The sequence below is a fragment of the Cyprinus carpio genome, chromosome B4 (genome assembly GCF_018340385.1).
Source record: "Cyprinus carpio isolate SPL01 chromosome B4, ASM1834038v1, whole genome shotgun sequence".
NCBI classification, from domain to species: Eukaryota; Metazoa; Chordata; class Actinopteri; order Cypriniformes; family Cyprinidae; genus Cyprinus; species Cyprinus carpio.
In genome coordinates this window covers 1,626,890-1,642,872 of record NC_056600.1, presented here as the reverse complement: position 1 = coordinate 1,642,872, position 15,983 = coordinate 1,626,890, and the positions used below count along the sequence as shown (strand labels likewise).

The following is a 15,983-nucleotide window of genomic DNA, read 5'->3' as shown; positions in this document are numbered from 1 at the left end:
TGAATCAATGAAAGTATTAATATTGTCTTTTAAGAGCGCAAATCTTCATTGTATGAATTATGGAGGAACGTGTCGCAGCATAAAGCCAAACTGAACTTCTGCTCGTGAAGCTCCGTCTGCCTTTCATTTGTATGTAAATGCTCCTCGTGTGGGATCTGTCAGCAAATTATCTGTTAAACTGAGACGCAGAACAGCACAAGAGCGTCATGATGGATTTGACCTAAATCTCAGTCCAACTGAAGCAAACAAACAGAGTGTGGAGGACGGATGGAGTGCGTTTTATTACACAGGCTCATATTCTGCATCTGCTGCGCAGGACGCTCAGATAAATGCAATTAAAAATTCATGCAGAGACTCATTTGGACTCTTTTAGGTTTTATTTTTCTCCAGGCTGGAGCTCAAGACTGAAAATGTTTTATTGTCATAAAAAGAAAGTCCATTGCAAGCATTGAACTGACCTGATGGATTCACTTTACGCCTGATGAGATTTTACATTCTGAAAACATACGGATCAGGGCTATTACGTTAAGCTAACACCACAAAAAAACATTTTACTTGAAATAAAAACTTTAACTAAAATAAAATTAACCCTAAATGTATTTTATATTTTAGCTTGTAGCAACATTTCTCTTTTTTTAAATTTAGTTTAACTTGATTGAAAAACAAACTGAAAAATAAAACTGAAATAAATAATATAATATAATATATATAATATATAAAATATCAAAATCTAATATATAAATATAATATTATATAAAATAATATAATAAATAAAAACTATACAGTCATATAAAAATGCAAACATACTAAATAAATTTATTTAGTAATTTGAATATGAATTAATTTTAAATGAAATTATATTATAAATTTGACTAAAATTACATTGAAAGGAAAATGTTGTTATTGATATTGTTATTTTAGTGAAATTAAAATACTGTTATAGTTTTATTCATATTTTGAATTCGTTTTTATTTTTTATCTTTTCTGTTTTCATTTTATTTTATGTTCAAGTACTTTGTAGTCTGTTCTTGTTATTTTTATTAGTTCTTTAAAATTTGTCTATATTGTTTTTTTAATTAATTTGTTTATTCAATTTTAGTACATCACGTTAAACTAAATAAAAATGAGAATGTTGCCTTAGCAACAAGCTGAAATATATATATTTTTTTAACATTTTTTAAATTTTCATTATTTCACATGAATTTCATTTTCACTTTTTTTTGTTTTTGGTTTTGGTTTTGGTTAACTGTAATAACCCTACTTGATGCAGAAATAACACTGATCTGGATTCAGTGAATGCGATGAATGAGTTTAATCTCTCCAGATGATCTGGGGTCAATCAAAACTGATTTAAAACTTTATGAAACATCAGAATGAATGAGGTGATGAATGTGAATAGAGTGTTTGGCAGCATTCTGGCATATTGTAAATAAACTTGGAATTTGCATTGCCATGTATATAACCACAAATATGATTTACTGCCATATCTGCGAGCGTTTGTGCCCCTGAAGCCGTGAATTTGACTTTAATCTGATTATCTTAATGGGCCGCTCAGATTAATTGAGATTATCCTAAATGTCAGACACCATAAGTGCTGGCAAATGTCAATACACAGAGAAAGATTTCATAGGTGCAGATGAAATGTCATGGGTGGGTGATAATATTTTAGCTTTAATTAAGCGAGTGTGTGTCTTTCCAGCCTCTGGAGAATCGTATGAGATATCGCAGGAATCACAGTGAACGAGCGGAGTCACATTCAGCTGATGGCAATGGAAAAACACACTCCATGATCTCTAGATTTAACTGTTGAACTGTAGTGTTCGTTGTGTGAATGAACATGTGTTCATCACCTCTGCAGGTGTCCGTGTCTCATTCGGTCCCCTGGCCCCTGTAAATGCTGTCTGACTGCAGATGTTCCTTCAGGGGCCGAATTAAAGAGCCATCGCACCACTGCTGCTGCCAGTGACACCGGGACATTTATCAGAATCGGCTCTGGTTTCAGGAGACAGACGGAGACCTTCTGTTGCAAGAGACGACTGACTGCCATCAGACCATCCAACCAGACCCAGCGTCTCACACACACACACACACACACACACACACACACACACACACACACACATATATAAAGAAATACACCGACACACACACACACACACACTTTTGATCATGTTGAAGTTATGAGATAAGCCAGAATTATGAGATAAAAAGTCAAAATAATGACATACATAGTGATAATTATGATATGAATAGCTAAAATTACAACAAAAAGTCATAATTATGACAATGGTGAAACCATATGAGGTAAGTCATAATAATGAGATAAAAAGTCAAAATTATGACTGATGATAATTATGAGATAAAAAGATGAAATTGTGACAAAGTCATTATGATATAAAATTCAGAAATTATTATAGAAAGTCATAATTATGAAAATGACGAAATTATGAGATAAGTCAGAATTATGAGATAAAAAGTTAAAATAAAGACAGTGATAATTATGATATGAATAGCTGAAATTATGACAGAAAGTCATAATTATGACAATGTCGAAATTATGAGATAAGTCAGAATTATGAGATAAAAATACAAAATAAAAACATAGTGATAATTATGATATGAATAGCTGAAATTATGACAGAAAGTCATAATTATGACAATGGTGAAACTATGAGATGAGTCCTAATTATGAGATAAAAAGTCAAAATTATGACTGATAATTATAATTATGAGATAAAAAAGATGAAACTATGACAATCATTACGATATAAAAGGATGAAATTATGATAGAAAGTCATAATTATGACAATGTTGAAATTATGAAATAAGTCAGAATTATGAGATAAAAAGTCAAAATAATGACATAGTGATAATTATGATAGGAATAGCTGAAATTATGATAGAAAGTCATAATTATGACAATGGCGAAACTATGAGATAAGTCGTAATTATGAGATAAAACGCTGAAATTATGACAGAAAGTCATTATGATTTAAAAAGCTGAAATTATGACAGAAAGTTATAATTATGACAATGGCGAAATTATGAATTTTGATTATGAGATAAAAAGTGAAAATCATGACAGTGATAATTATAATTATGAGATAAAAAGATAAATTGTGACAGAAAGTCATAATTATGAGACAAGTCATAATTATGAGCAGTCAAAATTAAGACAGTGATAATTATGATAGAAAAACTAAAATCATGAGATCAAAGTCATAATTATGACAATGCCAAAATTATGAGGAAAAAAAGATAAAATGAGGGTTTACTTAGTCACAATTATGAGATAAAAAGTCAAAATTGTAATAATTCTCCAATAAAAAATAATATAATTAAAATAACTCATAATTATGAAATAGCTGAAATTATGACATAAAGTCATTATTATAAGTCAAAATTACGAGTAAAGTAATACGTATAATTTTTTTTAAATTATGACTATCTAAATTAAATTATGAAATTATGAGATAAAAAAATCTAAATTACAACTGAGTGATAATTATGATAGAAAAATTCTAATTATGAGATCAAAGTCATATTTACAACAATGCCAAAATTAACTTATTTAATGTTGAACTTAGTCACATTTATGAGATGAAAATCTAAATTATGGTTTACTCATTCATAATTATTAGACCAATAGCTGAAATTATGACAGAAAGTCATTATTATGACAAAGTCAAAATAATGAGACAAGTCATAAATATGTACTAAAAAGTCAAAATTATGACATAGTGATAACTATGATATAAAATGTTGAAATTGTGACAGAGAATCATAATTGGCAGTCAAAATTATGAGAAAAGTAATATGATATAAAAACTCAAAAGTATTACATACTTAGTCATTTTTATGATATATAAAATTCTGAAATTATGTCAGAAAGCCATAATACAGACAATGTCCAAATTTTGAGATAATTCACAGTTATGAGACAGAAAATCAAAATTCTGGCATACATAAAACCAATATCTGCCAGTGAGGTCAGAAAAATAAAACTTGAAAAAAATCCTTTTGAATTAAGTAAAAAAAATCTTATTTTGCCGTGTGAAGGTTAATCTCTTTATACATTGTGACAGATTATACTGATTAATATAGAATCTGGATTGCATCGTTCCTCATCCTCCTGCGTGTTTCAGCGTGTTCTTCCCGAAGTGAGCATCAGTCTGCTAATATTAACAATTAATGTGGCCTGTGAAAGTGAGGTCACCTGATCTCAGGCCGTGCACTGATCAATATTACAAGCTCGTTAGTGCGTTTCATGTTCTTCCTGCTGCTGCGCTGCATCCTGAGCTGACATCTTTTCTAATTACTTCTAAAAGGAGGCTGTTATAAATGGCACTAAATGCAATGGTTCTTCCTTCTGCACTTTTGAGATCACTTTCAGTTCTGAAGGAGGAAGAAAACACTTGTGTTAATGGAAAGACGGAGCCGATCCGGCAAACGCCCGAGTGGCTGCCAGATCCGACAGGCGAGCTTCCCAGAATCCCCAGCGGACCAGACTCCAGAGGTTGGAGGTTTTGGTTGCTATGTGAACTGCACGGATCAGCATCTCTCAATCTGCCGTGTGCAGCGGAGCGATCATTACACCGCTGGAGCCGTGTTTCCATCAGATCCTCCACTCTTTATTTATTGGACTCAACTAGATTGTGAACAAAATGTGCCTGAGCAAAACTCACCGCCAAATCGAGGGTGGTTGCTATGTGGTTGCTAGGTGGCTCGGGTCTGTCCTTCAGTGTGTTTCATCTCTTTTATGGTCCAGCGTGTCTTGAACTTATTTGAGCAGAGATGAACTTTGTTTCTATCTGCATATGAAATTTTTAGGTTTCAGTCCTACATCAGTTCACAGGATAGAGCGACATCATAAATTCTGCATGTAATAATTAAATTTGAATATGGGGTCAACAGTCCTCATTATTGTCTCTGAAATATTAAAAGCCCTTTTAATATTTCAGGGTGTCCCAAATCTAGAGATGAATTAATTTGGTAGAAAAAAAAATTCTATTAATGTTTCATTAACTATGAAAACCCATTTCCACCGCATAAATATAAAATGTAATAATTATGAGATAAAAAGTCAAAATTATGACATAGTCATAATTATGAGATAAAAAGCTAAAACGATGGCATAGAAAGTCATAATTATGACAATGTCAACAGAGACAATAAACAGAAAGTAAAAAATTCAAGTCAAAAATTAAACTATGAGATATAATTCTCCAATAAAATGTATATAATAAAAACAACTCATAATTAAGAAATAATTTTTAGTTTATAACTATAAATTATAGTTTATAATTAGTTATAATTATCAAATAAAAAGTTGAAATTATGAGTTAAAAGGTCGTAATTCTGACAAAGTTGCTATTATGAGATAATTTATGAGACAAAAAGTAACAATTATGACAAACCTAGTCATAATTAATAAAAGTTGAAATTGTAAAGATAGATAAGCATGAACATAGAAAGTCAAAATCATGAGAAGTCATAATTACAAGATACAAAGTTGAAATTGAGCCATGGCAAGCCAAAAATCCAAGTCAAAATTATGAGATATTTCATAATCAAGAGATATGTGCAGTAAGACTCTGTGAATCAGAGACTTTGTTCTGTTTGATTGGTTTTGGGTTTGTTTTGAGGCACTTAAAGAGTTAGTTCACCCAAAAATGAAAATTAGCCCATGAATTACTCACCCTCAAGGCATCCTAGATGTACAGTTTATGACTTTCTTCTTTCAGACGAATCCAGTCAAAGTATTTTAAAAATTTTCTTTGATCTTTCAAGTGGTTTAATGATGTTGCAGTGCATCAGTCCAAAAGAAGTGAAATAAAGCAATCTTTTTTTTCTTCAGGAAACAATAATAAATATTTTAAGCCACTTTACTTGCAAAATAAATGCATCTTGATTCTTGAACTTTTAGATATTTAAATTAGAAAAAAAATACAAGGCGGCAAAAATGCAAAGAAAATAATTTTTTTTGGTTTGAAGTAATTTTTTATGTAATATATTGTTACAAAATGACCAAATCATCTTAATACCACCCAAAACGTCATTTACTCACTCTCATGTCATCACAAACTTGTGTGAGTTTTCGAAACACCAACAGAGATGTTCAGCAAAATGTTCATGCTGCTCTTTTACACAGAATGAAAGTGAAGGAGGAGGTGGACGCTGTCAAACTCCTAAAAGGACACCAGCAAATAACATTATATACACAAACATGACATTCTATATGATTAATCAATATGTAATATTTGGATCAAGCAGAGCTTTGTTTCTGACAAAACACACCCATTGTAAAACACAGTAAAATATAAGCACCCCGTAAGTTCATCTTGAGGTCTTCAGATGATCACAGATGTCATGACTAATCCTGACGCTTTTGTGTAGTGAGCAATTACAATAATCATCCAGCGAGGAGAATCTGACACCGTAACAAAAGACCCTCAGACAAACCCGACGCTTCAGAAACGCTCGCTCTTTGTGCTGAAGTTCCTGTCAATCTCTTATATAATAGAGGATTGCAGCACACAACAACAAGCACAGTTTGAAGAAACTCCGTTCAAGTTCATCATTAAACAGGTGTTCATCACAGTTTAAACACGTGAAGGCAGCAGCAGATCAGTGTTTGTTCAGTGAATATAAACAGCTGTTTAACATCACTGTGATCCATCTGCATGGCTCTGGGACGCTGATTAGAGGAACTAACCCACCCCAGAGACACGCTGACAGGTTATCAAACACGTTAAACCTGCAGAGATGAACGTGATCCTTTAATAACAGAAGGACACATAATAGGGCCTAAAAACTAAATGTTAAACTATAAAAAATTATTAATTGAATTTACTACCTTTTTTTAAGGTTAAGGGTTGCAATCTATTTATTTTAACTACATAAAAATAAATTTAGTTGACTTTCAACATTTTTTTCTGGGTCTGGGTCTGTGTATCCAGCCATGCAGTTAATTGCTGATATGACGTAAACATATCATAGAGATATAAAACCAGGGGATCTGAGTTTTTTTCTGTATGAGATCCAAATAAAGTGCTGAGACTAAGCACCTAGTTGACAGAAATACATGTCCTCATTAGGTTACGGAAACATTACTCCTGAATGCTCCATGAACGTCCAGTTTTGTAACTGTTTTTAAAATGTTTTTTCTTGGTCACATGAATGTTAAAGTAACATTTCTTTGTATCATTTTGAAACATCATGGAAACGTTACTTTTGAGTGTTCTCTGAACATTCTGAAACAAGTGTAACATTTAAAAAAACGCTAGATGAACGTCTGACTGAAACGTTTCAGAAATATAATGTTCAGCGAACGATGTATGAATACTGTTTTTGAGAACATTATTAAAGACCAGATAATTCTGAATTAATGTTACTTGTCCGAATGCTCTGAGAACATTCCGTGTTCTGTCCGAACGAATCATTAAAGTGATTCACTGATTCTCTGATCACACATCAAAACATTCCATTTGATAATTTTGCAAATATTATACGAATGTTATTTTTCTCAAGCGTAGTAACATTTAAAAACATTTCAGAAATAAAATGTTCCATGAACAATATAGCATTGTGTAATCGAACATTACTGGTTCATTAAAGTTTGTTACTGTCCAAGTGAATCAATCGAGTGATTCACTGATTCCAGCACACGTCAGCGGGAACATGAGTTTGCTCTGGCTGTGTGAATGAGTGAGGGTCACCTGAGGGTCATGAACCTCACCTGGACAACACCTGGACACTGAGACGCACCAGATTAAGACAATCATGGTTTATTATGAGACTATGCATCATTTACACACAGATAAAGCATCTGCAGTGCAGAAAAATCCTGCTGGAGTCTTCTGATATGATGCCATTCAGTATAAGGATATATGAACATTCACATTAGAACTTCAAGAAATGCGGGAACAAACAGTTCATCTGTTTTTCTTCCACCGTAATCCATCTGGACACTGATGAAGTTCATGTTTTGGCCGGAGCTCTGTGACCTTCATCGGTCCGGATCCTGATCGGCAGCTCAATCACGGTTAATAATGAGCAGGTCTGAGCCGCTGATGAATGAACGTCACTGAGCCATGAGAGTCTCACTGCAGATCCTGGGATTTTCCCGTCTCTGCTCTGAATGACTCCTCCAGTACAGACGAGACGGACACAACTGATGAGCGTCTCTGAAAAACAACAACAGTTTATCCCACTATATATATATATATATACACATACACACACACATATATTTATTTATTTATTTATTTATTTTATAATTTAACAACACATTTGGAAATTCACTGTTTTTTTATGTTTGTTTATGTTTATATAAATTTTTTAAATAATATTTAATTTTTTATTTTTTAATTAATAACAAATGTTTATTTTTTACTTATTTTATATATTTTTTTTAATTAATATTTACATTTTTAGCAAGTGCTTGTCTTTATTTATTTATTTAAATTTTAAATAAATTTTTAATTAATTACTTTTTTTATTCAATTACTATTTACATTTTTAGCAAGTGTTTTAATTCGTTTTTAATTATTTTAATTTGTAAATTTTTTTAAATGAACGCTTACGTTTTTTTGGCAGGTGTTTAATTTTTTTTTTATTTAGTGTAATTTAAAATATTTTATTTGACTGATTATTAGTTTGGGAGTCCCTGGTGTGTTCTATACACTCTTAAAAATAAAGGTGCTTCACGATGCCATAGAAGAACCTTTTTTGTCTAAATGGTTCCATAAAGAACCTTTAACATCTGAAGAACCTTTCTGTTTCACAAATGTTTCTTTTGTGACAAAAGAAGGTTCTTCAGATTATAAAAATGTAAGAAAGAGATGGTTCTTTAAAGAACCTTTGACTGAATCCTTCTTTGTGGAACCAAAAATGGTTCTTCTATGGCATCGCTGTGAAGAACCTTTTAAGTACCTTTATTTTGAAGAGTGTAGCAAGAATGAACAGCTCTATCAATCACTAACCAGACAGTTTAGAGCTCCTGCTCTACTGTTACAACATGTTTGATAAACAAGTGTTTGTGAATAGAATGACTATAAAGCACCTCGTATTTGAGTTTGTGATATAATCTGTCGGCAAGATAAACACACTGCTGATTCCAAGCAGAAATAAACACAAACACCTGCATCTAAGGACTTTCCGGGAAGTTTCAAACCCCTGTTTGTGATGATGATGATGATGATGAAGGCAGGCTCACCTGTATCGGGTTTCCAGCGGTCACCAGAGCTGATCCCGGTCTGAGGAGATCTGTGCCGTGCGTAACATGGGAAATGAAAGCAGGAAACGGCATCAGTTTAGTGTTTCATACAGAAAAGAAAGATATAGGGGTTTTGAGGTTGATATGGTTTATTTTGAATCAATGAAGACCACCGCAACGCCGGCCAATCAGGAGAGCCTAAGGATATTTAGGATCAATAATTAGGCTCCAGACAGGTTTGACGAAGCTGTTTAAATAATTGATAGACGCTGAACAAACTCAAGTCATACAGTCGTCATAACCAGCAGCAGAAGGACATTTGCATTGGGTTTCTATTAAAAGCTTCTAATTAAAGCGCTGGTGATGTTCAAGGGTGTTGCGGTGACACTAAAAGCTTCATCTGCTGGTAACAAATGATCCCAGAGACAGATGGATGACCTTCAACAGCAGAGACCCGCACAGAAAAACGTCTTTCACCTTTATGTCCTCCCAAAACCTGTAGGAGTTTCATTCTTCTGTTGAAAACAAAACACCATATTTTGAAGAATGCTGGGTAGCAAACAGGTGACGGTACCCATTGACTTCCATTATATTACTATCAGCATTATTTAGTTCCCATCATTCTTTAGAATAGCTTCTTTTGTCTTCAGGAGAAGAAAGAAACTCATTCAGGTTTGGTGATGATGATCATTTTCATTTATGGTGGAATATACATTTAATAAACACATCTCATAAACGTTCTTATCATTTTTGTTGCACATAATAACATTTGTTTTGCTTTCTGTATTTTTCTGTTATCACTATTTATATGCAAGTTGCAGTAATCATTTCTGCAAAAATTTGATACATTTTTGTCTTGTTTTCCAGAACAAATATCTAAACAAACTTATTCTCCCTTTGAATTACATTTATTTTTCAGACCCCATAAACAGATATTTGTTTGTGTTTTAAGCAAAAACATTCAATTTAGATTTTTTATTTTCAGAAAACAAGCCTTAATATCTCCAGTCATTTTGCTTTTTTTTTCAAACATTCCCATTTAATTATAAAATCATTATTTCTGAATGTTCTCTGAAATGGGAACGTTAAAGGAAACATGAGAATGTAGAACAAATATCTAATCTTTATTTTATGAAGATAGTATTATTTTTGAATGTTATATGTGCATTCTGAATGTAGTATTTCATGAATGATTTATTAATAATGTTTTTGTGCTAACACTTTGAGAACATTATCATTATTAAAGACCAGACTACATATAATGTGTTTATTAATAGTGCTTTAAATCATGCACAGAGCAGCAAAACTCTCTGGAGGTTTGTTAGTCATTGCGCTTGAGATCACGGTATTGTACCATGTTTGTACCGTGTTTTCTGAGGGTCTTCATACCTTTGTGGTCTTGATCTTATTCCCCATAGCACAGCTCCATCCTTTGAGATCCGGCAGCACTTTACAGTCCTCTCCATCCAGACACGGATGCATCTGACACCACCACTTCTGCTGTACTATAGAGGCTGAACACACACACACACACACACACACACACACACACACACACACACACACACACACAAAATTTGAAAACACACACATTTACACTAAAGTTTAATTCAAGTCCGTTTTGACTTGGAAGAGATGCATAAAAATATTTTTTAGTAAGTTTTTAGTAAGGAAACAGAACGTTGAAAAACACTTTAAGAGTCTCAAAATACACATCTTTTTTTTTTCTTTCTGGATTTTTTCCAATAATTTTTTAAGAGATATGAACCATTTAAAATGTTCGGGTTGTTTTGACCAGGGTATGTATGGAGCACCATTAGTGTCAAAAATACTTTCTGTTAAATGATCTATGAAGTTATATTAGTGTCAAAATTTTTTGTTAAATATATTTCAGATTTTCCCCATATCTCACATACTTTTAGAATTTTTGACTTTTTCACTTTTTCATCTGAAAGTGAAGGTTTATGCAAGTGAAATGAATTGAAATGAAAACTTTCAGAGAAATATTTAAGTTTTTTTGATGTTGTTTTGTTGGAAATAAATATGTAGGTTTCATACATTTAGACTGATTTTGAGCAGTTCAGAGGAATTTAATTTCCATTCATTCCAGTGGGGTTAATACTGATTCTCAGATTGTATGTTTATATAGATTTTCAAACTTAATTTCATATATATATATATATATATATATATATATATATATATAGCATCACAGTTTTTTTGTATGGTTCAAGTAAAATTTGAAATTTGAAATAATTTATAAAAAGGGGTGAATGTGGTAATAACATGGTAGCATTCAAAACTTTGACCTTTTTTCGCATTCACTCATTAATGATCAGTTGCTGATCAGATACAGTCTGGTGGTCTGAGTTGATGTCAAATGCATTATGAGGGCTAAAGCCATCAGAACGAGGCGTGATGATGGAGAAAATCATCAGCAGGTTAAGTGCTTATGTTTTTTTGGAGATGACCTGCCGATGGGGGACATTCGAGCCGCGCTTTCATTTGCAGAGAATGTCAGAGACTAAATGTCAGAGAATAGGTCAGACGGCACTCAGGGGCCCGAACCCATCCAAACAGATCCGTTAGCATTCATTTCACACAGCTAAAGTATTACGGGTGGAACGATTAGAGGTGATCAGAGTTTAATCAGCTTCCTCATTAACGGACAGACATTAAACACGGCACTAATGACGCTGACCACCAAACGAGCGCTAAAGCAGTTCACTCGAAAATCAGTTCATATCAGCATTATTTCCTTGATTAATTGAATAAAAAGATTTTATTTCCAGCATTTTAGTGAAAAGCTAATTATTCCTCATGTTGAGAATTGATAACCAAATATAAAAACAGTGTTATTTGAGTATCACTGATTATTGTTCTATTATATTTTTAAAATTTTTAGATTTTATTTTTATATTTTCTAACTGTAGTTTTTTCATCAAGTAATCAAGTAAATTTAAATCAAGTAATTTATTCATTTTTTAATTAATTTAAATTAGTTTATGTTATTGTTATAAACTAATATTGAGTTATTTTAGTACGTCAACTTAAAACTAAATGAAAATGAGAAATGAAATAGATGAAATAAAATAAATGTAATAAATTAAAAAAAAAATTTCAAATAACAAAAATATTTTTACTTTATTTTATTTGATTCTAGTTTAGTTTAGTTTTAACTAACTATAATAACCTTGAGTAATAATGATTTAAAATACAAACATTTCAATAAAGGAGCTGAAACTAATCAATCACACACACAAACTATTTTCACTACATTTTCATTGACAAGTAGTTGCAGTTACTTTAGAACCATCATTCATATATTATAGTTAGAATAATGAATTTAATATATTTTATAATAATGAATTTAAATAGCATTTAAAACCGCTGTGACAGAATCCACACTAAAAAAGTGTGTAGTATTTACTTTGAAACAATTTTCACTCATAAATTACAAAGAAATGAGAAGTGATGCATTAAAGTAAATTAAAAACTTTGAAGCAGAAAGACTATTTTCTCATAAAATGCACTCCAATAATCTTCAAAATCATTTTGTACAGTTGAGTCTGGATTTCATATGCAGTGAACTCGCTGTAATGTGAGGATTCGCTCATGCTGGATTATAGGACTCTGAGTTTGTAGAATATCTCTGTCCGGTGTGTTTTTATTACCGTCTACGCAGGACGGAGCCGCTCTGGTGGTTCCTGCCACTTGTCCCGGGAAACACGAGCACTTGACGGTCTGCGAACGCTCCTCGATCTTGTTCTTATTGCAGCATCGGTGTAACGCCACCACCTCACACGTTCCCATCCGCACGCCACGCACCACTGCAACACAACACAACCTTCAACACTTTCACTGAAAACAATAAAAACAAAATAAGCTTTTTACATTTTATTTCAGCTAACATTTCTCATTTTTATTTAGTATAACTCGATGTACTAAAATAAATAAAGTGGGGAAAAAAGTCATGCAAATTCTTGGAAATTATTAACAGAAATATTATTATTTTTATATTTTTGAAAATTTGTAAAAACTCATATACAACAAAATTGCTAAGACTTTAACTAAAATTAAAACAGAAAATATTCAAATTCAAAATATGAATAAATATGATATGAATAAAGATGATAATAGTACCGCAATGAAACTAAAATAATGCTGGACCACAATCATCAAAATAGACATAAAAAAGTAAATACATTTTTTAAAACTAAAAAAAAATGTAAAAGAGAAAAGAAAGAAAGACAAAGAAAGAAAAAGGAAAAGACAAACACAAAAATAAAATAAAAAAATAAAATGTAATAATTTTAGTAAAAGCCACATAGTGTCAATGATACTAAAATAGCACTGGACCACAATCATCATCATAAACATAAAAAAACAAAAACAATAAATATTGTAAATGATAATGTATTTGATATTGATAATAATAATAATCATAAAAATATGAATAAAAGGCACATAATGTCAATGATCCTAAAATCCCAGGCCATGGGGACAAGACCACAGGAACCAGACGAGTCCGCTTTGCTGCAGCCTAGAATTAAACTGCTAGTCTCGTCTGGCCAGAGGAGAACAGCACACTATCTTGACACAATACTTCCCTTTTTACAATACTGTAAAGCTGCTTTGATACAATCTGCATTGTAAAAATTTGCTATATAAATAACGGTGACTTGACTTGAATAAAATAACACTGGACCACAATCATCATCATTGATATAAAAAAGTACATTGATTTTTTTTAAATAAATAAATAAATATTTAGAAAAGAAATGAAATAAAACATAATAAAATAAAATAGAATAAAAAATAAAACAAATAAAACTGAATAAATACTTCATAATGTCAATGATACTAAAATAGCACTGGATCTTCATCATCATCATGATTGATTAGTGGACACAGTGTGTGATGAGCTCAGCTAAACCCCATAAACTCTAAACACTCAACTGTTCAGTACTAAAGCTGTATTCATGAAGCCAGTGCTGTGAGCGACTGAAGGAGTACAGGAGGAGCGAGCGCAGGAGGAGTGCAGGAGGAGCGCAGAAGAAGCGCAGGAGGAGCACAGAAAGAGCGCTGGAGGAGCGCAGCAGCAGAGAAGGAGGAGCACAGGAGGAGCGAGTGCAGGAGGAGAGCAGGAGGAGCGAGTGCAGGAGGAGAGCAGGAGTGAGTGCAGGAGGAGGGCAGGAGGAACACAGGAGGAGCGAGTGCAGGAGGAGAGCAGGAGGAGCACAGGAGGAGCACTGGAGGAGCGCAGCAGGAGCGCAGGAGGAACAAGTGCAGGAGGAGAGCAGGAGGAGCACTGGAGGAGCGCAGCAGGAGAGCAGGAGGAGCGCAGGAGGAGAGTAGGAGGAGCGCAGGAGGAGAGCAGGAGTGAGTGCAGGAGGAGAGCAGGAGGAGCGAGAGCAGGAGGAGCGAGTGCAGGAGGAGAGCAGGAGGAGAGCAGGAGCGAGTGCAGGAGGAGCACAAGAGGAGAGCAGGAGGAGCGCAGGAGGAGAGCAGGAGGAGAGCAGGAGGAGCATAGGAGGAGAGCAGGAGCGAGTGCAGGAGGAGGGCAGGAGGAACACAGGAGGAGCGAGTGCAGGAGGAGAGCAGGAGGAGAGCAGGAGCGAGTGCAGGAGGAGCACAAGAGGAGAGCAGGAGGAGCGCAGGAGGAGCATAGGAGGAGAGCAGGAGCAAGTGCAGGAGGAGGGCAAGAGGAACACAGGAGGAGCGAGTGCAGGAGGAGCACAGGAGGAGCACTGGAGGAGCGCAGCAGGAGCGCAGGAGAAGCAAGTGCAGGAGGAGAGCAGGAGGACCGCAAGAGGAGCACTGGAGGAGCACAGCAGGAGCGCAGGAGAAGCAAGTGCAGGAGGAGAGCAGGAGGAGCGCAGGAGGGGCTAGTGCAGGAGGAGCGCAGGAGGAGCGAGTGCAGGAGGAGCGCTGGAGGAGAGGAGGAGGAGCGCAGGAGGAGTGCTGGAGGAGAGCAGGAGGAGCGCAGAAGGAGTGCAGGAGGAGCGCAGGAGGAGCGCTGGAGGAGAGCAGGAGCGAGTGCAGGAGGAGAGCAGGAGGAGCGCTGGAGGAGAGCAGGAGGAGCGCTGGAGGAGTGCAGGAGGAGCGCAGGAGGAGTGCTGGAGGAGAGCAGGAGAAGGGCAGGAACGAGTGCAGGAGGAGAGCAGGAGGAGCGCTGGAGGTGAGCAGGAGGAGCGCAGGAGGAGAGCAGGAGCGAGTGCAGGGTGGAGCGCAGGAGGAGCGAGGGAGGAGAGCAGAAGGAGCACTGGAGGAGAGCAGGAGGAGTGCTGGAGGAGTGGGGGTTCGGGAGGTGGGGTGGTGGTGGAGGAGAGCAGGAGGAGTGCTGGAGGAGTGCAGGAGGAGTGCTGGAGGAGTGCAGGAGGAGTGGAGGAGGAGTTCTGGAGGAGAGCAGGAGGAGCGCTGGAGGAGAGCAGGAGGAGCGCAGGAGGAGCGCTGGAGGAGAGCAGGAGTGAGTGCAGGAGGAGAGCAGGAGGAGCGCTGGAGGAGAGCAGGAGGAGCGCTGGAGGAGCGCAGGAGGAGCCCAGGAGGAGTGCTGGAGGAGAGCAGGATCGAGCACTGGAGGAGTGCTGGAGGAGAGCAGGATCGAGCACTGGAGGAGTGCTGGAGGAGAGCAGGAGGAGTGCTGGAGGAGTGCAGGAGGAGTGCTGGAGGAGTGCAGGAGGAGCGCTGGAGGAGAGCAGGAGGAGCGCTGGAGGAGAGCAGGAGGAGCGCAGGAGGAGCGCTGGAGGAGAGCAGGAGCGAGTGC

General features: G+C 35.6%; 1 protein-coding gene across 2 annotated transcripts in view; it reads right to left on the bottom strand.

The window, feature by feature from the left end:
• Positions 1-7,771: 7,771 nt before the first annotated feature.
• The window catches only part of LOC109089293 (chemokine-like protein TAFA-2), a 21,421-nt gene continuing 13,209 nt past the window's right edge, over positions 7,772-15,983 (bottom strand). For both annotated transcript variants that reach the window (XM_042721549.1, XM_042721548.1), the window contains exons 3-6: positions 12,892-13,047; positions 10,607-10,731; positions 9,218-9,267; positions 7,772-8,186 (exon numbers count right to left, since the gene is read on the bottom strand). In XM_042721549.1, coding sequence (XP_042577483.1) covers positions 9,238-9,267; positions 10,607-10,731; positions 12,892-13,047 — 311 coding nt within the window. In that variant the 3' untranslated portion in view covers positions 7,772-8,186; positions 9,218-9,237. The remainder of the gene's footprint in view (positions 8,187-9,217; positions 9,268-10,606; positions 10,732-12,891; positions 13,048-15,983) is intronic.